This window comes from Eumetopias jubatus, unplaced genomic scaffold, assembly GCF_037043125.1.
Source record: "Eumetopias jubatus isolate StellerSeaLion01/CBP00866 unplaced genomic scaffold, mEumJub1_p1.0 scaffold_16, whole genome shotgun sequence".
In the NCBI taxonomy this organism is placed as follows: domain Eukaryota; kingdom Metazoa; phylum Chordata; class Mammalia; order Carnivora; family Otariidae; genus Eumetopias; species Eumetopias jubatus.
The window spans coordinates 70467858-70490578 of NW_028274822.1; the positions used below are offsets into that span (position 1 = coordinate 70467858).

Sequence of the window (22721 nt, forward strand, 5' to 3'; positions counted from 1 at the left end):
CCCATTCCCCTGCCTTCTGGCTGTAGCTCTACCCAGGGGCTCACCGGGGGCGGGGGGGGGGTCCAACCCAGAATTTCCACCTCTGTAGCTCTCTGCTCTGGTGAAAGTATCAATAATAATAGTAATTATGGAATAATATTCCTAACATTACACACTGACTGGGTGTGGCATGCCAGGCTAACCCTTGGTGGATCATCTTATCTAATCCTCCTGACCATCTTGGGGCTGGAACCATTTTGCACATAAAGGCTTCTATCAGCTAGGGAGCACAGATAGGGAGCAGCCTGTGGTCAAGGCCAGGGGACAGAGGTTGGGGCCCTTTGGGCAGAAACTCCTGGGGATCACCTAGAGGGTTGAGCCGGGTTTATGAAAATTTCGTCCATTTTGCTGGGAAAGAGGATCTAGGCGTGTTCCCTAGAACTTGCCCACACCTCCTTTATGCTCCCCCCTTCCCCTAACATGCAGGAACCTGTAGGAGCCCCTGGGATGAGGATGCCTGGAGGTAGCAACGCCCGCTGCCCTCCCCTCGAGTCCGTGCTCTGGGACCCCTCCGGAGCGGGTCGCCTCCCTGCCCCGGGTAGGGTGCCTCCTGGCCACCGCCCGCAAAGCACCGCGAGGGGAGGCAAGAACCCTGCGGGGCGGGGCCAACATCTGCTCCCCAGGTAAAACCAGGCGGCGGCTGCGAGGCCAGGAGGCGGGCGGGCAGACTCCTGGCACATCTGCGCCCCGCGACCCCTGCGCCCGCGGGCACCATGAGCGGCCGAGTCGGGGACTTGAACCCCCAGCAGCAGGAGGCGCTGGCCAGGGTGAGGGGCTTCAGGGGTGGGGGCAAAGTGGGGGAGGCTTGGGGAGGGAAGGAGCTGCCTGATGCTGCCCACCCAGGCTGAAGCCTCCATTGTTTGGGGGTCAAGGGTCTCTTGAGGGTGTCAAGGGTCTCTTGAGGGTGTCTCTATCCAGCTTGCCCGCCACTGGGCACAGTGGCTGAGGCAGACATACACGGAACACAGGACTTGAGCCCTTCTCTGGGCTACACTGGGGCGGAATCCAGCTTTCCGATCCTGCTCTCTCCGGACCACAGAGCCCTAGCCCTTGTCCCCTGGTTGTGGGGGTAGGGTGATGCTGCCATCCCTCTGGGCAGCCTTGGGCAGACAGACTAGCAGGTCTCCTGCTCTGATTGCAACATTTGTTTGTTTGGCTTCTCTTTGTGGTTTTCAGACTCCCCAGGGCCCAAGCCTTCTCCCTGTTGTCAATGTTTCCGTTAAAGGGGACTGGAGGGGGTTTGGTGATGTCAAGACAGTCCTTCAGGCTGCAGCTGAGAGTGTCACGCCCTGGGGAAGGGGGGGCATATCAGGTCTTAGGGGCCACAACATTAATTTGATTTGGAGATGGCAGGGCCTAGAAACTGTGACTTCAGGTTAGGGGAGGGAGGTGACGGCCCTGGCTCACGCTTTGGGCTTCAGACTTGTGGAGAATGGCTCCTACCCTGGGGAGGATCCTTCAGGGAGGAATGAGGACCCCTGATGAAGGAGGGGGACCCTGGATGAATTCTTAGTGAAGGAGAGAAGGGTCCCAAGTGAAGAATGGGGGGCCCTGGGTGAATTCCCAGGTATAGGAAGAGGTTCCAGGAGTAGAGGGTCCTGAGCTGAAGGAGGGGTCCCCAAGTGAAGGAGGAGAGGGAGTCCCCTGCTTAGCTCTCTCTCTCCCCACTGGCAAAGACCTCAGGGGAGCCCCGGACACTAGGCTCATGGGAGGGACTAGACACCCGGCCTTTGGGGGTCAATTATGATGGAGATGCTTGTGGGTCAAAGAGCTTTAAACAATGTAAAAAGAGTTTATTCTTATTTTTTCTGTTATTTAAAAGAAATGAACGTTAGTTGTTTTAAAAATTAGGGAGAAAAAGAAAAGTAGGAAAAAGAAGCCACCCATGGTCCCAGAGATCTAGACAACCACGCCTAGAAGCATTTCCTTCTAGGTTTTTCCTAAGCCTAGTTTCGACCACCTGTGGTCATGCAGCCAGAGGCTGCTTTCTCTATATGGCATCATTGGTTTTTTTTTGAAGATTTTATTTATTTATTTATTTATTCATTTGAGACAGTGAGAATGAGAGAGAAAGAGAGAGAGAGAGCGAGCACATGAGAGGGGGAGGGTCAGAGGGAGAAGCAGACTCCCTGCTGAACAGGGAGCCCAATGCGGGACTCGATCCCAGGACCCCAGGATCACAACCCGAGCCGAAGGCAGCCGCTTAACCAACTGAGCCACCCAGGTGCCCCTATATGGCATCATTGTTAAGTTAGTTTTTCCTTCAAGTTATTCCAGGCCCTTCTCAGACGTGAAGCTCCATCCCAGGTCCCTGAGATCATGACCTGAGCCAAAGGCATACGCTCAACCGACCGAGACACCCAGGCCCCTGAACACATTCTTATTTTAAACATCATCTATAAAGCTAAAGGAGGTTTGGTGGATGGCTGTTAAGATAGCTTCCTATGGCTTTGCTAGCATTGGTTTCTAATCCTAAAGTCCCATTCACAGGTTCCCCTGCAAACCCACCCCTCCAGAGCTTACCTTCAGCTCCCTTAGTCCCCGGGATGAGGAAACTGAGGCTGAGAGTGGTTAAGCAACTTGCTTCCAAATCTAGACCTTCAAGATACAGTATCAAGGGCGAGGTTCCTAAATTGTTCTCGTTTGCCTGCATCCGATTCACCGGGGATCTTTGTCAAAATAGGGAAGGCAGGGCCCTGCCTCAGACCTACAGAATGAGGATCTTGGGGAGGCAGAGAACCCCCAAAGTTTGAGAAGGACCCAACTCTTCCTGCCATGGTGGGCTGAGGGGTCCTCCATTCCCACGCTGCAAAAAGGTCGAGGCAGCCGCTGCTCTCTCTGTGGTCCCTAGCCTGCAGAGTCCCTGGGCAGAACTGATTGACAGACTGAGTTTGGGAAGGGTCGGGGTGGGCTTGGGAGCCCAGGGGTCATGGGAGCCCCTCTGACCTTTGTATCTCCCCCTCAGTTCTGGGACAACCTCCAGGACCTGCTGCCTGCCCTGCCCAATGCTGATGAGTACTTCCTCCTGCGCTGCCTCCGAGGTGAGACTGGCAGTGTCGAGGGTGCCGAGAGGGAGAGAGGGAAGGAGGGTTTCAGGAAAGTGGGTGGGACTTCGGGAGAAAATACTGTAGAGTGGGAAACATAGGCTCTGGAATCACCCTGCTTTGGGTTAGAATCTGAACTCCCCTCCAAATTAGCATGGCACCAAACCCCATTGAGCCTCAATTTCTTCATCTGTAAAGTGGGATGGGGCCACCTCCCCAAGGATTGCTGTGAGCATTAGAGAGGGTGTACACTTGGCACTGGGTGGGCATATGGTAGAGGTGAACTTCACACCTGGGAAGTTCTCAGGATGACTGGCCTGGCTGGGCCTTGAGTCAGATAGCCCCAGATATACTCTTCAGGACTTGCCTATGGGTCTATTTCCAGTTCCTTGAAGGCAGGGCTGTGTCATCCCCTGAGGGAAGCTGGCCACCTAGCAAGTGCCCAGCAAACACTTCCGGAAGTGGATGCAATTAAAGGTAGAGAAGGAATTTCTTCCAGGGATTGTCACAGGAGTGTAAAATTAGAATAACAGAAACCTAGGAGGAGAATTCATTCCAATTCAACACACCCCATGGAAAGGATTTTGAACTTGAACCAAGAGAGAAGTCAGAAGCCAGGCTGGAAAGTGCACACGCAGTGGGGTGATAATGCCAGCCTTGGAATCTGGCAAGCCTGTGATGAAATCCCAGCTCTGCTGTGTGCTAGCAGTGTGCCTCTGGCAATCACCCATTGTCTCTCAGGCTCACTTTTCTCTTCTGGGTAATGGGGATAATACTGGTCCCCCCACCTTCAAGATGCTGTGAGTCTGACATGAGGTCATGGGCGTGCACAGCACCTACACAGAGGAAGCCCTCCCTTCTGTTCTGTTTGTTCTATTTGGTTACGTTTTTTAATTATTATTTTCTACAAACTTAATTTTTTAGAATGGCTTTAGATTTACAGAGCATTGTGAAGATAGGTACAGGAAGTCCACACATATCCCGCACCCAGTTTCCCCTATCATGAATATTTTTCATTCTTATGGTACGTCTATTACAATTCATGAACCAACACTGATACGTGGTTATTAACTAAAATCCCCACTTTGTTTAGATCTCCTTAGTTTTTCTGTTCCAGGATCCCATCCAGGATGCCACATGACATTTAGTCATCATCTCCCTAGGCTCTCTTGGCTGTGGAAGCTTCTATTCTGTTTTCAACAAGTTATGTCCGTGTCATTTTCCTGGGCTAAAGAAGGAGTGAGGACAGTAGATTTCTTGAAGCCCCTTGATACAGCATCAGACCTCTCTCCTCCTTTGGAGTCTTTCTGGGTTGAAAAACCAACTTTTCAGGTCCCTGGTGTGTCGTTGAGAAAGGAGTGAAGTCACAGACACTGTAGGCTGCTGGGTCATGGGAAAGGAGAAGGATCTAAGGTTGGGAGAAGAGGGGACAGGGTGTCCTGATGCCTCCCACTTTCTGCTGAGGCAGACGGGCTGACATGGCCCCGTCCCCTTCAACTTTACCTCCCTAGCCACACTGCCTGCCTCACTAGCCCAACACCTGGGCAACAGGGAGGGAGGTCTCTGGGGCTGAACTTGGAGTCTCCCCGCTCAGGCCAGATGCAGAGGGGGCCCCCCTGACCTCAAGTCACTTCATTTTGTTTTCTTTATCTCCATCTCACGATTGTGTCCATCTCTCCCACTCGGATGCCGGCTCCATGCCGGCAGGGTCCGTGCCTGCCCCATACTTCCAGCCGGGCACATAGTAGGTGCTACTAAAAAAACTATGAGCGTCCATCAACAGTGCCCAAACCACTTTCTATAGAACAAGAAACCAACCTGGTTCTCAGTAGGAAATCTCCTAGACATCACAGAGATTTTTTTAGAAACCAATAAAAGAACATTATAGACAATTATGCACAAATTTGAAAATCTCAATGAAATCAGTGCATTCCTTATAACACACATATAAGGCCAAAATCCAGCAAGAAGAAAATAAAAAGCCCCAAGAGACCAATAAATATTAAAGACATATAAATGGTACTAAAAATCTTCCCTCCTTCCAAAACTCAAACTCCAATGGCTTTACAGACGAATTTTCCCAAAGTTTTAAGATTAGCTGATACCTGCTTTTACACATTGTTGTAGTTGCTTTAAAATATATTTAAAAAGTGAAAGTTACTTTATGAGGCTTGGGTTGGTTTGATTCCAAAATGAGATCAGGACAGAAAAGAAAATTCTGGGCTTGTTTCACTTGTCAATGTAGATGTAAGGAAGTCTAAGGGAAACATTACATAATAGAATCCAATAAGGTATTAAAATTACACAGCACGATCAGCGGGAGTTTATCTTAGGTATGCAGGAAGAATTCAACATCAGACAATCTATCAGTGTCATTGAACACATTAATAGAATTAAAAATGAGAAATTATGTGGCTATCTCAATGCAGGAAAAGCATTTGAAAAGGCTCAAATCCTATTCATAAGATAAAAACAAAATAAAAGGGGCGCCTGGGTGGCTCAGTCATTAAGCGTCTGTCTTGGGCTTGGGTCATGATCCCAGGGTCCTGGGATTGAGCCCTGTATCAAGGCCTGCATCGGGCTCCCTGCTCTGAGGGAAGCCTGCTTCTCCCTCTCCCCCCCTGCCCCCTGCTTGTGTTCCCTCTCTCGCTGTGTCTCTCTCTGTCAAATAAATAAATAAAATCTTAAAAAAAAAAAAGTCTTACCAAACTAGAAATAGAAGGGGATTTCCTTGACTTGGCTTGGTAATGGTTATGCAACAAAGATCTTACAATATACGTTGCGAGTTAAGAAGAAGTTTTAGGGGGCACCTGGGTGGCTCAGTCACCTAAGTATCTGCCTTCGGCTCAGGTCATGATCTCAGGGTCCTGGGATCAAGCCCCACATTGGGTTCCCTGCTCAGCGGGGAGCTTGCTTTTCCCTCTCCCTCTGCTGCTCCCCCTGCTCATGCTCTCTCTCTCAAATAAATAAATAAAATCTTAAAAAAAAGAAGAAGAAGTTTTAGATGCATTTTCTTTAAAATCGGGAACAATAAAAAGATGATGTTAAGCAGAATCATAGTTTAAACAGAACTAGAGACCTTGCCAATATTATAAGGAAAAAAAATAATCTAGTCTATAAAGACTAGAAGGGGTTCATTTTTAAAATAAAGCATCACATTTTCAATTAAAGTGAATTTATTTCTTCAAAATAAGTAATCACAACAATAGTTAACCATTTACTGAGAAGTTCCTGGGAGCCAGGTAATGTGTCAAGCACTTTATGTGCTTTATCTCATGTCATCCTTTGAATAACTGAAAAATATATTATTCCTATTTAACAGATTAAAAAACCAAGACTTAGAGAAGGTAGGTGAGTTGCTCAAAGTTGCACAGCAAATAAAAGGACAAAATTAGAATTTAAACCCAAGTCTGTTTGATTCCAAAGCCTATGCTCCTCACTACCCCTAACACCAAGAGGGTCTGTGCCCCCTTGGGGGCATCAAATATTACAGGCCAGATCAACCTCTGGAATGAAGAGTTTATTTATTTTTATTTTTTAAAAGATTTTATTTATTTATTTGACAGAGAGAGAGATATGAGCAGGGGCAGGGAGCCCGATGCGGGGCTCGATCCCAGAACCCCGAGTTAAGGCAGATGCTTAACGACTGAGCCACCCAGGCACCCCTGGAATGAACAGTTTAAAAAGGCTTGGATACTGAAATCAAGGGCTTCCAAAGTCTTCTAGAAGATTAAGGATACTTGCTTTTTAAAAAATGTCCAGGGGCGCCTGGGTGGCTCAGTCGGTTGAGTGGCCAACTCTTGATTTTGGCTCAGGTCATGATCTCAGGGTCTTGAGATTGAGCCCCAAGTGGGGCTCTGCACTCAGCAGGGAGTCGGCTTGAGATTCTCTCTCTCTCACTCTCCCTCTGCCCCTCCCCTCTGTGCTCCCCTCTCTCTTTTTCTCTCTCCAAAATAAATAAATAAATATTTCTTTTTAAAAATTTTTTCTAAAGATTTTATTTATCCATTTGAGACACAGAGATACAGAGAGAGAGAGAGAGAGAGCAAGCATGAGCAGGGAGAGAGGCAGAGGGAGAAGGAGAAGCAGACTCCCCGCTGAGCCAGGAGCCGGATGTGGGGCTCGATCCTAGGACCCTGGGATCATGACCTGAGCCGAAGGCAGACGCTTAACTATCTGAGCCACCCAGGCGCCCCAATAAATATTTCTTAAAAAGAAAAAATGAAATGACAAAGAAATGTCCAGACCCCCAATGTATTCTTGGGGCATCATGGAAGACTCAGGCACCCTCGTGTTTCTTCATGAGTTTTCAGAGAACTGCGAGTTCAAGATCCAGCCTCAAGCCTCCTCTTACTTTGGGTCTTTTTGCAGCTCAGAAATTTGACCTGCAGAAATCTGAGGACATGCTCCGGAAGGTGAGGCCTCATTCTCAGGAGTGTCCTGCCTCCCACACATTGTACCCCAGGGATCAGTGACAAAGAGTAGGAACGTTGGCCTCTCCTGTTCTCCTGTGTTTCCTCCCTTCCTCCTTGGATCCCTTCCTGCATCAGACCTGGGTCCCCCACAGCCCTCCTCCTGGCATTGCCACCTCCAGTTCTAGGTCAGAAGAGCCTGGGGGTGCTCTGGCAGGGTCTTGGGGGCTGTAGGCAGAGGGATCTGGCCCGATGCCCCCAGGTGCCTTCAAGGTCTTTGTGGTAGGCAGTCTTCAGGTCCTGCCATTTCTCCACAGCAACAGGACCTGGACAACATCCTCTCATGGCAACCCTCAGAGGTGAGCCCCATGCAGCATCCCCCACAGACCATCCGATGCCTTTCATACGTGCCCCCGAAATCCAGCCATCTGATGGCTGATAGGCTGGTTTGAGTCAGGACCTCATCCCCGTGCCCAGGTGATCCGGCTGTACGACTCCGGTGGTCTGAGCGGCTATGACTATGAAGACTGCCCTGTGTGGTTCGACATCATTGGGACCCTTGAACCCAAGGGTCTTCTCCTGTCACCCTCCAAGCAGGAGCTGATCCGGAAGCGCATCAGGGTCTGTGAGCTGCTTTTGCAGGAGTGTGAGCTGCAGAGTCAGAAGGTACGTGACTGGGTCCAGGATGGGAAGCGCATGGTGGGCCCGATCTGTCTAAAGGGTGGCACCAAGGCGGCGACCAGGTGGGAAAGGCATGCTGCCTCCACTTCTCGCCAGGCCTCAGCACTCTGGGCTTTAGTGGGACATGGCTTCTCCTGCAGTCACCCATCTCTGAGCATCTAACGTGTGTGTGGTACTCTCTGCTGGCGAGGGCCAAGGATCACCAAATCCCTTTCCCCTCTGACCTTGGGTGAGATGTTGACCTTGGGTGCAGTGAACGCTCTGGCTCTGTTCCCCGGGAACCCTGGGAACAGTGGATGGTCAGCTTGCTTATGGAAAAGATGTCCCCAGTTGGACACTGCACAACCATAACCTGATGGGGGAGCCATCGCTGTTGGTTTCTCTGAGAGCAGTGACTTGAAACTTGGCACATCTGTCGTGTGTCCCTAGAAGCTAATATGGAATTGCTACCAAAAAAAATATGGAGTCCTGTGGGGCAAAGGCCTTCCAAGCCAGGAGGGACCCACACCCATCTGTACAGATCTTCTCTTTGCTCTGACTCTGTGTTTCCTTGTCCATACCCTTCAGCATGAATCTATTGCCAAGTGTGGTCTGTTGGTTTTGTGAATCTAAGTGTCTCCATGAGTCTGAGAAGACCTCTGGGGCGGGGGGGCTCTTGTGTCACTTTAGGATGATCTGCCTGATGGCGAGGACAGGGCCTGCATCCCCAGTGTCTGTCACGGTGCTGGACACCAAATAGACCCTTGGCACAAAGATTTGTGGCAATCATGAGAGACTTGCAAACAGTGCCTGGTCCGAATAGATGTGTGTGTCTCGAACAAGATGGCTGATTTTATGGGGTCACAACGGAGTCTTCTACTTCGTGTACATTTCCAATCAGAGCTGGTAATTGTGGTGATGATGATACCAGTAATAACATCTGCTGACATTTACCAGGGGCCAGCTCGTGTCAGGCACTGGGCTCTTTGTGACTCATCTCACTGAATCCTCCTGGAAATTTTGTCAGAACCTGGAATTACCCCCATCTCACAGAGGGAGAAAATAAGGCTCAGAGCTGTTAAAACCCCACCCAAGGCCGCACAGCCTGCCAGCACTGTAGCTCTGGCTTGACACACCCCCGGACTGCAGACGCTGACTGACGCAGTGTACTATTGTACAGGGAGATGCCTGATGGGCAACGAGTGAGGTCTTCAATTCTGTAGTTAACTAAGTCCGGCCAATCATGTTGAGCAAACAGTGTGATAAGGGGTCACTGCCAGGGCTCAGATGCAGCATCTTCTTAGACGCTAGGTGGGCTCGATCTGTTTGGAAGGCCCTATGGGCAGTTAGGGGTGGGGGTAGCAGGAAGGTGGGAGCAGTGCGGGGTCTCCCAGGCCGGGACCCCCTGGCTGGAGTTGTGTGACATCTATCATTGTGCTGTCCCATGTAGCTGGGCAGGAAGATTGAGACGGTGTTGATGGTGTTTGACATGGAGGGGCTCAGCCTGAAACACCCGTGGAAGCCAGCTGTCGAAGTCTACCAGCCGGTGAGGTAGGCGGCTGGCTGGGGGGCCAATAGGGAGCTACCTCCTCCATGGGGAGGAGGATCACCCCCCCCCAGGGGCCCAGAGCAGCCAGTAAAGCTGGCCTGGAGTCCCCCCACCTCCAAGGAGAAAGATGAACAAGAGTATGACAGGGGATGAAGTGCATCTCATGGGGAAGGTGGGTGGCCAGGGGGTGGCAGGGGCTCTTGTGTCAGCAACATGAAAGGCCATCAAATCCAGGCATAGAATGTGTTGAAGCATGACCTTGACCAGACTCATCTTGCCACAGTTTTTTGCCATCCTGGAAGCAAATTATCCTGAGATGCTGAAGAATTTGTCATTCGAGGTGGGCCCGTGATGGGGATGACCGCTTGGGGGAGGAGGAGTGGGGAATGGGGGGGGGGCAGTGGGTAAATCACCCAGGGTAGGGCTTCTCAAGCCATCCTTTGTGAAGATCAGGGTTTTTTTGTTTGTTTTTTTGTTTTTTTTTAGTCAGTCCTTCATAGACCGATACTTTTGGAATATACAAAATCTGCTCTGGTATGTTGCAGCAAATGTCAAATAAGTTATAAGTTTCTAAAAGTGAACTGTTATTTTCTTTACTTTTCTCGGTGTGGAATGGTAACAGATCGTTCATGGACCACACTGGCTGATAGACATGCTTTGAGAGGGAATGGTCCCTGTCTGTGACAGTTGTACAGTGAAGGGAACACCACGTGTGCTCTGGGGTCAAATGATCTGCTTTCCAGTCTAGCTAGCTCTGTGATTGTGAGCAAGTCTACTTAACCTTACTAAGCCTCAGTTTTCCCAGTCTGTAAAATAGGAATGCAGTGACACCTTCCCTATAAGAAAGCCATGAGGTTAAATGAGACAGTCTGTGGAGAAAGAGCCCACAGAAAGCACCCAGTCAGTGTGAGCAATTCAGGTGGGACATGAGGTCTAATGCAGATGCCCCATTTACTTGCACCCAAGAAAATTCCAAGACAACCTGGGAAAACTGTGAGTGTGGACAAGAGGCACCATAGGGAAATCCACATTATTGACACCCTACAACTAGGTGGGGGGGGCAACCATTTATTGAGAGCCAGGAGCTGTGCCAAGTGTTATGCATACATTGTTTAATTTATCTACGTTTTATAGTTAACAACACTAAGACTCAGAGAGGCTGAGTAACTAGCTGAAGGTCACACAGCAGGAAGTAGCAGAATCTAGATCTGTCCAACTCTTGTCCAGCCCAGGCCCCTGGCCATTACTATACCTCTAAGTCCTCTCTAAGCCAGCTTCCCAAAGGAGTTTCATGTTTCAGCCCCCAAGCTGTTCCCCGTGGCCTTTAACTTGGTCAAGTTGTTCATGAGTGAGGAAACACAAAGGAAGATAGTGATTCTCGGAGGTGAGTGTCTTGACTTCCTGGCTGGGCCCATCTCTGCCTGGGCAAGTAGAGGTCAACATGAAAGGCCCCATTTCTCCCTGGCTCGTCCTCTTTACTCAGGCACTGACCTTGGCCTGACTCCCACTGGTCTTTGCACACTCTCACAATGCTTCGGGCCCTAGACCCCAGCCTGGGTGGTCACATAAAGCATTTGGGTGCTTTCAGGAGTAGGTGCTCAAGGGAGTAAGCCAAAGACATATCAGGTTTCCTCCCTGGGCGTGGCCTCTCTGCTCTCTGTTAAGCGCCCCCCGCCCCCCCCCCCCCCCGCCGAAACCTTGCTCCCATAGGCAACTGGAAGCAGGAGCTGCCCAAGTTCATCAGCCCTGACCAGCTGCCCGTGGAGTTTGGGGGGACCATGACTGACCCCGATGGCAACCCCAAGTGCCTGACCAAGGTACAGGGTACCCAGAGGAGTAGGAGGGAGGGATGATGACCATGGTGTAGTGCTTACTCACCAGCCCTCACCCACAGATCAAATACGGGGGCAATGTGCCCAAGAGCTACTACCTGCGCAACCAGGTGAGGATGAATTATGAGCACACGGTGACTGTGGCCCGAGGCTCCTTAATGCAGGTGGAAAACGAAATCCTGTTCCTGGGTTGTGTGCTCCAGTAGGGATGGTGGCCACGCCACCCCTAGGCACAGCCAGGAGGGGCCTGCAGCCCAAGCAGGTGGCATTAATGGGACCTTGTCTCCTGCAGGTGGCAGTTCGCATCAGAAGGGGCAGACATCGGCTTCGGGGTTTTCCTGAAGACCACCAAGATGAGCGAGAGGCAGCGAGCAGGGGAGATGGTGGAGGTGCTGCCCATCCAGCGCTACAAAGCCCATGTGGTCCCTGAGGACGGGAGCCTCACCTGCCTCAAGGCCGGCGTCTGTAAGAGCTGTAGGATTCCCTGGAGTCGTTTTCCTCCTTATGGCACAGAAATGAGCCGATAACATCTTGCCAGGCTGTCCTGCTTACCCTCTATTTCCAGCTCTCAGGGAGGGTGTGGGGGTCTATGCGAGCTACTAGATCCCGTGGTGGTCAGGGGAATTGGCTTCAGGACGTTAGATCTGGTGAGTGGCCCCTGGGTATGCGTACAACTGCAGAGAGGCATTTTAGAGAGTGGGATTCACAGCCCGAAGCCACGGACTCAGCTCCTGGGAAGCCCTTACACAGCACTCAACAGGCTGAGGGACAGGTAAGTAAACAGCCATGGGCTACCCTTTAGGGGTCCCCGGCTGCCCAGGTGCATACGCAGTCCTACTGTGGGAATCCCAAAGAGATGATTCTTCCATGTGTTTATCCTTCATTCTCAGGCCACCCAAGCCAGATGCAGTTAGGTCAGTCTTACCAGAAGCAATGTTCCCCAGGAGCAGCACTGACCTTCCGCCTCTGTCAGAGCTAGGAGAAGGGGAACCCCGGGTTGAGGAGCATGAGTTTTACTAATGCTTTGGTTAATCCATATCTAGTTCACCTTTGTGGAGAGGGAGAATTAGAAGGGTGGAGACCGAGAAATCTGGATGATTCATCACATCCCAGAGTTCACTTTGCACCTTGGCATCTAAGGAAATGCCTTCTTTATTTTTTTAAATTTTTTATTGTTATGTTAATCACCATACATTACCTCATTAGTTTTGGATGTAGTGTTCCATGATTCATTGTGCATAACACCCAGTGCTCCACGCAGAACGTGCCCTCTTTAATACCCATCCCCAGGCTAACCCATCCCCCTCCCCCCTCCCCTCTAGAACCCTCAATTTGTTTTTCAGAGTCCATCGTCTCTCATGGTTCTTCTCCCCCTCCGACTTACTCCTCTTCATTCTTCCCCTCCTGCTATCTTCTTCTTCTTCTTTTTTTTTTCTTAACATATATTGCATTATTTGTTGCAGAGGTACAGATCTATGATTCAACAGTCTTGCACAATTCACAGCGCTCACCATAGCACATACCCTCCCCAATGTCTATCACCCAGCCACCCCATCCCTCCCACCCCCCACCACTCCAGCAACACTCAGTTTGTTTCCTGAGATTAAGAATTCCTCATATCAGTGAGGTCATCTGATGCATGTCTTTCTCTGATTGACTTATTTCACTCAGCATAACACCCTCCAGTTCCATCCACGCCGTTGCAAATTAAGGAAATGCCTTCTTTAAAAGGCATGATGGGAAAGTGGCTTATGGAGCTCAGCCCTCTCCTCTGGGGAGAGCAGAGCTCCTCTCTCGGTTGGAGCAGTGGGCACTGGGAGGGCGGGGCAGTGGCTGACCCTCCAGCATCACCCCCAGTCCTGGGCCCATTGCCAAGGGCACCAGGTATGCAGATATGTCAGGCTGGTTTTGAGGGATGACTTCTCCACCCTTGCAGATGTCCTGCGCTTCGACAACACCTATAGCCTGATGTACACCAAGAAGGTCAGCTACACTGTGGAGGTGCTGCTCCCGGACAAGGCCTCCGAGGAGAAGATTCAAGGTTTCGAGGCAAGGAGACCATCCCCAGTGCGGTGAAGACCCTGGCTGCCTCTGTGCCTGGGCTCTTCAAGCCCTTAGCAGTCCCCTCCCTATCCCCTGCCCTCCCAGGTGGGGTGGTGTTTGGAGGAGCCAACCACCCTGTATCACCATCTCAGCTCCTTGTGGGGCCCACCAGGCACAGGGGCAGAGCAGGAGGGGGACATCCAGTGCATGGCCACACTGAGGATTCAGACAGACACCTGATCCCCTGTTTGCAGAGACTGAGGATGAGCCAGGGTCCACCGAAGAAGTGTCCCGCCCACAGAAGCTTCTGTCACTCCTGACAAAGTCCACCAGTCTCAGGACTCACCCACACCTAGCGATCTGGTCTGGGGGTGTGTGCATGAGCCCCAGGCCATGCAGGGAGCATAGCGTCAAGTCTGAAGAGCAGAGAAGGCCCCATCTCTGCACGTGGGGGCTCAGCAGGGGTGGACAGGGCCAGCTGGAAGTGGCCGGGTGGAAGGATGGGGCCAGTTGGGTGGTAGAACTGAGGTTCTTGGTTCTGGGAGGGCACCAGGGCCCTTTGGACCTGCCCTCCTGCCTTTGGAGGGAAGATCAGAAACGGAGCATGAGGCCCAGCAGGGATAACCATCAGGAGGAAAAGCCACGCTCAGTCACACAGAGCTACATGGGTGAAGACCGAGTCTCTCAGAATTCTCCGCAACCCCAGCCTCCCCCTCCCCATCTGCCGTGATCCAGCTGACATTCAGCTTGGGTTCTTTCTGGCTCTAAGTAAGGACCAGGACTGTAGCAGAGCTGGAGTGAAGTGGAACATGCTGGAATAAAGTAGAACAAGTTGGGGTGGAGCTGTCATCCTAGCGTGCTTATCCTAAACTCTGATTTTCTTCTTGGAGAACCATCGAGCTTTTTCTCCATCTTTGTGTCGCGCTAGAGGGACTGCTAAGGGTTGGCTGCCAACTCCCCACCACCCCACCCCAAATGCGACTCAGTAACTGGCCGGTAATGGCTTCTGTTTCCCAAAGACTGGCTCTCCTGGTGCCCACAGCCCACAGTCAGGACCACCGTCTGCTCTGCTAGATGAGCTGCCCCCAACAGAGCAGACCTGGCCTGCAATGAGCCAGTGCAGCTGCTCAGTGGTCAGAGGTCCCTGTCCTTGGTGCAAAGCATTAGCATCCTGGCCGCCAAGACCTTTACCAGAGGCAGGAAGCCTCAGCAAACACTAACATCCAGGTGCTTTGCAAAGAAGAAGCCGGCTCAGGCCCCTTTCTTGCTCTCAGATTCTGTGATTTCATTTTTTTCCAGTTAATAGCTTTCCTGGTTTCCCATGGCCCGTTTTTCCCCAGGCAAGAAAACAGTGAGGCTTGGGAAGATGGGGGTCTTCAGGTAAGCTATGTGAGGTCCTCGGGGCCTCTGGCCCTCCACCTGTGGCAGGCTGCATCACCCATGGTCCAGCACACAGTCTGAACAGGGGCTCTGCTGCTACAGAAAGCAAACTAATGGGAGGAAACACGACTTGAAAGCCAGTGCATGGAGGCATGGCTGGTCCAACAGTGTTTGAGGAGTTTGGCGAGAAAAAAATGGCCCTGCCCGCACCAAGGAGACAGCCCGGGGCTGCCAGATGAAAATCACCGGACATCCTTGTGTCCAAGGGCTGCTTCTGCCTCCCCGCTGCAACGGGCTCTCCCACCACCCCACTGCACGCCGTGGCCGCCCTCCCCAGACCCAGAGGCACTTGGGCGTTCCAGAGCCATCTTCCTGCTGCACAGGTTAGAGAGGGTGCGGCTGGCTGGGGTTGTAAGGGCCCCAGGTCAGGTTTCCCTGGGCCCACCTGTTGTCATAACCGGGTTGGGGTGCGGGGGTTCACAATACCTCACTTCAGCCTTACATCCCCAGCCTAAAAACAAGGCGTTCACGGATTTGAACCCCGATCCTTGCTTTTCCAACACCCACAGCCCATTTCCCACAATCAGCACAGCCTCCTCTGGCTTCCTTGCAAGTAGCAGATTGTCCCCACCATGCACAAGGGTTTAATTTACACAAATATGGGCTGCCCAGGGAGTGGCAAGTAACGGAGGGCTCAGGGGTCACGGGTGCAGGCACCAGTGACCTTGAACCCCAGAGCCGGCAGAGTGCACTGCATGTGAAGCTGTGAGTACAGTGGTCACCTTCAGAAGTGAGGACAGGATCTTTTGTCTGGCAAGGTGGACAGGGGACATGTCCTCAACAACTCCGTCCCTGACTCGAAGCCATCGCTTCTTTACCAAAAAGATGGGGGGGGGGCGCCTGGGTGGCTCAGTCGTTAAGCATCTGCCTTCGGCTCAGGTCATGGTCCCAGGGTCCTGGGATCGAGCCCCGCATCGGGCTCCCTGCTCCTCGGGAAGCCTGCTTCTCCCTCTCCCACTCCCCCTGCTTGTGTTCCCTCTCTCGCTGTGTCTCTCTCTGTCAAATAAATAAATAAATCTTAAAAAAAAAAAAAAAAAGGGAGTAGCCCAGACAGGGGCTGGTTCACCTGCAGTTTGTTTCTTCCTTTCATTCATTCATCAGTGTTTATTGAGTGCCCAGGACCAGGCACTTCAGGCCCTGGGGACACTGGGGGTGCTGGGCTTACCCCAGTCTGCTGGCAGGAAGCTTGCCTGCACTAAGGGAGGCCCAAGTGATTCTGATGGCTGTTATCAAGTGGGCAGCTCAGTAGGGCAGGAGCCAAATTCAGGGGGAGCATCCAGCAAAGAAAAACAAAAACAAAAAACCTGATGGGGGAGCAGACGTGCTTTGCCTGAGGCAGGGACCCCAGAAGGGAGAGCTGGAGGTGTGAGCGAACCTTCCAGACGGAGGAATGGAGTAAGGGCAGCTGTGGGATGTCTGAAGCCACAGGAAAGCCAGAAGGGCCCTTGGGTGATGCTGGTAATGGGTCACTGATGTTTGCTATTTCTTTGTGAATGACTGTGTACACATTAGGTAGTTAATACGATCATTTCATAATGGAGGTTACAAAACAGAGATTTGTTGTTTGTCAGGAAAGAATGGCAAAATCTTGGCAGGAAGCCATGGATCAAAGCTCTTACTCAAAATGAGGTGGTTGGAAATAGCCAGGCCTTCCCTGTCCCGAGGAGTGGAGGCAGGGCCTGCCCTTCCCAGGGCCAATCTCCTAACTGGAATCTTAACAATCTTCCAGGGGAAGCAGGGAAATAAGCGGGGGGTGTGGGGGGGTAACTATAGGGTTTTTTGAGGGCAGTTGGGAAGTCTCCCCTGCCCCCCAAATCTCTACCTCAGTTCAGCTCACCTTCCAAGAGCCCAGGCCGGAAGGGACACCAGTGTGGGACAATCACGGCTTCACAAGCACTCGAGCAAGTCTTTACCGGGGCTCCAGGGCACGGCACACCACAGTTTGTACACAGCCCCTTCTGTGCGACCCCGAAGAGGCGGGGATTCTAGTGAGGACACCAAGGCTCAGTGAGAGGGAGTGCGGTGGCCAAGGGCTTAGTGTCTCATGGCAGGGGTGAAGCCGGCAGCACCCAGATGAGCCGCCAGCAGTGCCCCTGCCCTGCCCTGCCTTTCGGGGTAGGATAGGGTCAATGCGGGCAGGGAGGGCCAGCCTGGGGCAGAGAGTGGCGCTGGCCAGAGTCTGGAAGCTGCCTCTCTGCGGGATGGGACAGTGCCGGCTACAGTCCACGTGCCAGGCCCAAGCTGATGCAGGAAGCATCACCCCCTGTTTACCGAAGAGGAGAGTAAGGCCCAGGGCAGGAAGTGACTTGTCAGGTCACTCAACATTAAAGGCAGGGGGGGGAGGTAAGACGTGAAGCGAGGTTCATCTATCCAGACAGCCCAGGTGCTAAATGAGCTCATTGGGTGGGCAGGCTTCAGGCTTGATGACTTCAGAGAGGAGGCGGGGGGCAACAGGCTCGGGCAGGTTGGTGCTCAGCTGACGGCGGTGACCTCCACGCTCAGCCACCAGAGGGTGGTGTTGGGCCAAGTGCCCCTCTTTCCCTACGGTGGAAGCCTGAACAGGACTCCTCAGCGTCCAGCTCTCCGGCTCATGAAGGGTTTTGCAGGCAGGTTGAGGGGAAGTTCACCGGGCCCAGGCTGTTTGTGGGCCCATCCGGAGCAGCAGAGAGAGGTGGTCCCACCTGGGTTCAGATCCTGGTTCTGCCCCTTACTGGTTTTCTCTCTAAATCCCTGTGGACTCCATCCTCCATGCCATGTCTGCCACCCTAGTCAGGGCCTCAGTCATCTCTTGCTTGGATTATTAGAAAAGAGTCCATGAGTCAGTCTCCGTGTGCCCGTTCCTCCCGCCTCCCAGGAGACTCCACAGGGCAGCCAGAAAAAGCCTTTCTGAAATGAAAATCTGGTCATCACTTCCTGTGTGAGCCCTTCACTGGCACCTCATTTCCTCCCGGGAAAGTTCGGTTTTCATTGGTTGCTTATAAGGCCCTCTGTGACCTGCCTATGACACCCTCATTGCGGCTTCACCCAACGACCTGAACTCACCAATTCCTCAGACTCCTTCCTGCCTCCCTGCTTTTATTCATGCTGTGCCCTCAGTCTAGGACACCCTTCCCAGTCTTGTTCTGTGCACCCTCAAGGCTCCCAGGGCCCTCTTTCCCTAGTCAACCTCCCCCTCCCCAGTGCCTAGCAGAGTTAGAGTCTTGTCTCCATGCCCTTGGGATAACAGGGCCAGTGCTAATCATGCAGGAGAGTCGTCATCTGTCTCCTCTTCCCCAACAGCCTCCCCAGATGTTCAATAAAGCCTTGCAAAAATAATAGGCACCATTTACTGAGCACCTATGTAGGACCGCTGCTCTTGTGCTATCTTGTTTGATCTTCATGGCAGCCTTGTCAAATAAATACAGTCATCCTGGTTATATAGGGGAGGAAAGTAAGGCTCAGAGATGCACTCATTTGCTCAATGATGTCGCCAAGACTGGAATTCAGGATGTCTGACTCCAGAGCAACATGTCTCCCTCACCCATCCACCCCCAGAGGTTAGGTCATACCAGGAGCACTGCCAAAAAGCAGAGCCTAACAGCATGACTCAGCACAGGGAGATACCCAAGTAGAGGATCAGAGAGTCACAGAACAGTGGAGAAGGAACCAGAAAGGATGGGCTCACCTAACTGTGTCCCCATCCTGGAGTTGATGGTAGGCCTGACAATAACTATAAAATCCAACACTAAAAAAAAAAAAATAATAATAATAAAAGCCAACACTATCCAACACTGGCTGGCTCAGTTGGAGGAGCATGCAACTCTTGATCTCAGGGTCATGAGTTCAAGCCCCACATTGGGTGTAGAGATTACTTAAAAAAGTAAATAAACTTAAAAGAAAAAAGCCAACACAATTGGTCACTTACTGTGTGCCAGGCAGTGGGTGGTTACTGGCTTCTAACCATTTCAGTAGCCTTATAAGAGGAGGATGTTATTAGCCCCAGTTTGCAGGTGAAAAAACTGAGACTCAAAATCACACAGAACATTACAGGTGAAGCCAGGATTCAAACCCAGGCCCCCAGGCCTAGGCTTCAGCTCCACACATTTCTGAACTATTTGGGGATTATTTGCTCAGTGTTGGGAGAGGAATTACACCTGCTTGGGTGGTTTGTTTGTGGTCACCCCCAGACTCAGCCTCCTCACAGTAGTCTTGGGCACTCCAGGTTTCCCAAGGATGGCAATAAAAAGAAGAGAACAGTTTGGAATGAAGAACTCGGAACACTCAATGCCCTTAGGGTGCCCCAGGTATTGTGAGAGGGATATGCCAGCACCTGTCCCAGAAAATATATAAGCTCCCCTACCTTGCAGCCTCCTTCACTCTTCTCCCCCATGTTCCTATCACCATAGCATCCCATTCCTATGATAAGCAGCAAATGAGAGAAGGAAGGGAAGAGCCTATGAACTTGACCAGCAGCTTTGTCACCAACTCAAAGTTCTTTGGGGTCTCCTCCAGCAGGGTTTTGACTTCTCAGTGGCTCTTGGTACTCCATGGCCCAGCAACAGAGGCAACAGTAACATCAACATCATCATCATTATCATACTTCATTTTGTTTTTTGATCCCAAAGGGAAATTAAAGAATGAAGAATATACACCAGAAAAAAATTGGGGTTACCAATTTCAACCAGGTTGCAGGATACAAGAGTAATATACAAAAATCAGTTGCATTTCTATACATTAATAAGGAACATTCAAAAAATGAAATTAAGAAAATAATTTCATTTACATCAGCATCCAAAAGTAAAGTACTCCAGGTATAACCCTAACTAAAGAAGTGCAAGATTGGTACACTGAAAACCAGAATACCAACAGTATTGTTGAAGGAAATTAAAGACTACATGTAAAAAGACACCTATGTTTATATTTCAGAAGACTCAATAATGTTAAGATGGCAATATTCCCTAAAGCAATCCACAGATTCAGTGCAATCACTACCAAAATCCCAACTGCCTTTTTTTGCAAAAATGCACAAGCTGATCCCAGAGTTCACATGGAAATGCAAGGGACTCAGAGTAGCCCAAACAATCTTGGAAAAGTAGAATGAAATTAGGGAGGACTTGCATTTCCTGGTTTTCTTTTCTTTTCTTTTTTTTTTTTAAAGATTTTCGTGGGGTGTTTTTGTTTGTTTGTTTGTTTGTTTTTTATTTGACAGAGAGAGACACAGCGAGAGTGGGAACACAAGCAGGGGGAGTGGGAGAGGGAGAAGCAGGCTTCCCACGGAGCAGGGAGCCCGATGAGGGGCTCAATTCCAGGACCCTGGGATCATGACCTGAACCGAAGACAGATGCTTAATGACTGAGCCAGCCAGGCACCCCGCATTTCCTGGTTTCAAAATTTAATATAAAGCTGCAGTAATCAAAACAATGTTGTACTGACATAATGACAGACATACAGATCAAGGGCAAAGAATTGAGAGTCCAAAAATCCACTCATCTACGGTCAAGTGACTTTCGACATGTGTGCGAAGACTGTTCAATGGGAAAAGAATAATCTCTTCAACAAATACTGCTCGACTACAACATGGATGAACTTTAAAAACATTACGCTAGGTGAAAGAAGCCAGTCACTAAAGACTATATGAGTCTCTTCATATGAAATATCCAGAACAGGGAAATCTATAGAGATAGAAAGTAGATTTGTAGTTGTCAGAGGCTGCAATAGGGGAGCAGGAAATGGGGAATGGTTGCTAATAGGTACAAGGGTTGGTTTTCTGGGGGGTGATGAAAATGTTCTATAAGTAGATAGTGGTGATCGCACAACTTCGTGAATATACTAAAAAAATCACTGAATTGTACTTTAAGGATGGTGAATTTATAGTATGTGAATTATAACACTTAAAATTTTTTTCATTTAAGAAGGAGACAATACTACCCAAGAGTAAAGATGGAAAGTAGATTGCCTCAGGGTGCTACCCAGAGCATCATTACAACTCTGGTGGGGCACCCCCAAATCCCCTTCCATCTCCTATTTTCAAGCCATCCCCACCTCACCTTACAGCCCTCTGAGCTCTCCCCACTTGCCTCTTCCCAGCAACGCTCACCCCGCTCATCCTGTAGAAAGGCTTCTCCTGGGCCCCCTCTGTACTGGCCCAACTGGTTCTGGCAGGACCCATCTAAGGGAGGGTGGATAGAAAGGTGGATATGACCGCCCTGGGGCCTGAGGGACCTGAGAGGCAGCCTTTTCACATTTCCTAGTAACCACCTAGAAGGAGGGGTTTCAGGGTGTGGTGTGGGTGGCCCTGTCTGCCCCCCTGCCATTGTTTGCTTGTTGCCATGCCATGGTCCCCTGAGAGTTTGGCAAACTAGGAGCTAAACACGATCTGGGGATTTACTGGATCTACTGGGAGAAAACATGCAGTGTGGGTGGGGGTTGGAGGTTCTCCTTTGCCAGGGCATTTGTTTCAAAGGAGGGAAATTAATTTTGCTGGCCTCAAGACACTCCACACTCCCTGGGGTGTGGACCCAGGCTTCCTAACACACGATGATGATTTAGACCATTTATTGAGCACTTACAATGTACCAGGCACACTCTCCTCCAAGGGAAGACAGGCCTGGGCTGTGGTTCTGGTGCAGATTCCAGAGTCAGAGAGGCTTGGGTTCAAATCTTGGCTCCCCATTTCCTGGCTGTGTGTCCTCAGAAAATTTTCTTACTCTCTCTGATCTTCCATTTCTTTGTAAAATGGGGATACCCTTGCCTGCTTCCAAGTGGTCCAATAATGATGTAATGCTCTCAGCACAGAAGAAATGCTCCACTAATGGGAGACTGTGAGCTCCATGCAGACAGAGACCTAATCTCTCTGGTTTATTGCAGTATCCCCAACATTCCCCTCCACATGCTCTTCACTTTCCCACCTCCACGCCTTTGCCCATGCACTTTCCCTCCACCTGGGATGCCCTTTCCTCTACTCCAGTCTCCATCCTTCTTTTCTTGAAAATCTGGCTCAAATGCTACCTGCATCCCATTGCGATGACTTCTGTGCCTGGGTCCTCTCTCTGATTAGGATGGAAGCTCCTGGAGCTGAGACTGTGGGATAACCTAATAGTGCAGAGTGCTTAATTGGGTGGGCTTAACTCTGGCTAAGTTTACTTAACTTCTCTATATCTCAGTTTGCTTGTCTATAAAATGGGCTTAACCATGGTACCCACCCCTAGGGGTGTTCTGAGGTTTAAATGAGGCAATGTACTTAGGATGGGGTTTGGCGTGGAATAAGCCTTCAATAAGTATAATAAACCTGCACTGTCCAATATGGTAGCCACAACCCACATGGGATGATTTAAAGTAAAATTAATGAAAATTGAATTTAATTCCATTCACACTTGAATTCCTCAGTCTCATTAACCATTTTCCTGTGTGACTAGTGGCTACCAAATATGTTCATTAGGACAACCCAGATACAAAACATTTCCATCTTTGCAGAAAGTTCTATTGGGTGGCGTTATAAGTGATGATGCTGTGTGCACAATGGGCGCTCCTCCTGGCTCTCCCTGCCCAGCCTCTGATGTCCCTAGAAATAACTGGGGTGCCTCACATGAAAGGGATGAGGGAGAGAAAGGAGACTGGTGGGAAATAAGCAGGATTAGGCGCTAATGGGAGGGCAGTGGAGGAACCCAATCTCTACCTGCTCCCAGCCTGGCAGGAAGTAGGTGTTGACAGCGGCCAGGAACTT

The 22721-nt window shown here is 50.6% G+C and overlaps 1 protein-coding gene across 2 annotated transcripts; it reads left to right on the plus strand.

Moving 5' to 3' along the window:
• The first annotated feature begins 752 nt into the window (after positions 1 to 752).
• LOC114225201 (SEC14-like protein 4) lies at positions 753 to 13612 on the plus strand. Of its 2 annotated transcripts, none has more exons than XM_088019277.1 (12): positions 753 to 806; positions 3005 to 3080; positions 7455 to 7525; positions 7813 to 7854; positions 7973 to 8161; positions 9606 to 9701; positions 9988 to 10044; positions 10992 to 11088; positions 11415 to 11521; positions 11599 to 11738; positions 11829 to 12001; positions 13473 to 13612. In XM_088019277.1, the coding sequence occupies exons 1-12, from the start codon at positions 753 to 755 to the stop codon at positions 13610 to 13612; spliced, it is 1242 nt and encodes a 413-aa protein (XP_087875403.1). The 2 variants fall into 2 exon arrangements, with proteins under 2 accessions (XP_087875403.1, XP_027980493.1); XM_028124692.1 differs by having other exon boundaries at positions 7455 to 7498.
• The last annotated feature ends 9109 nt before the right edge of the window (positions 13613 to 22721 follow it).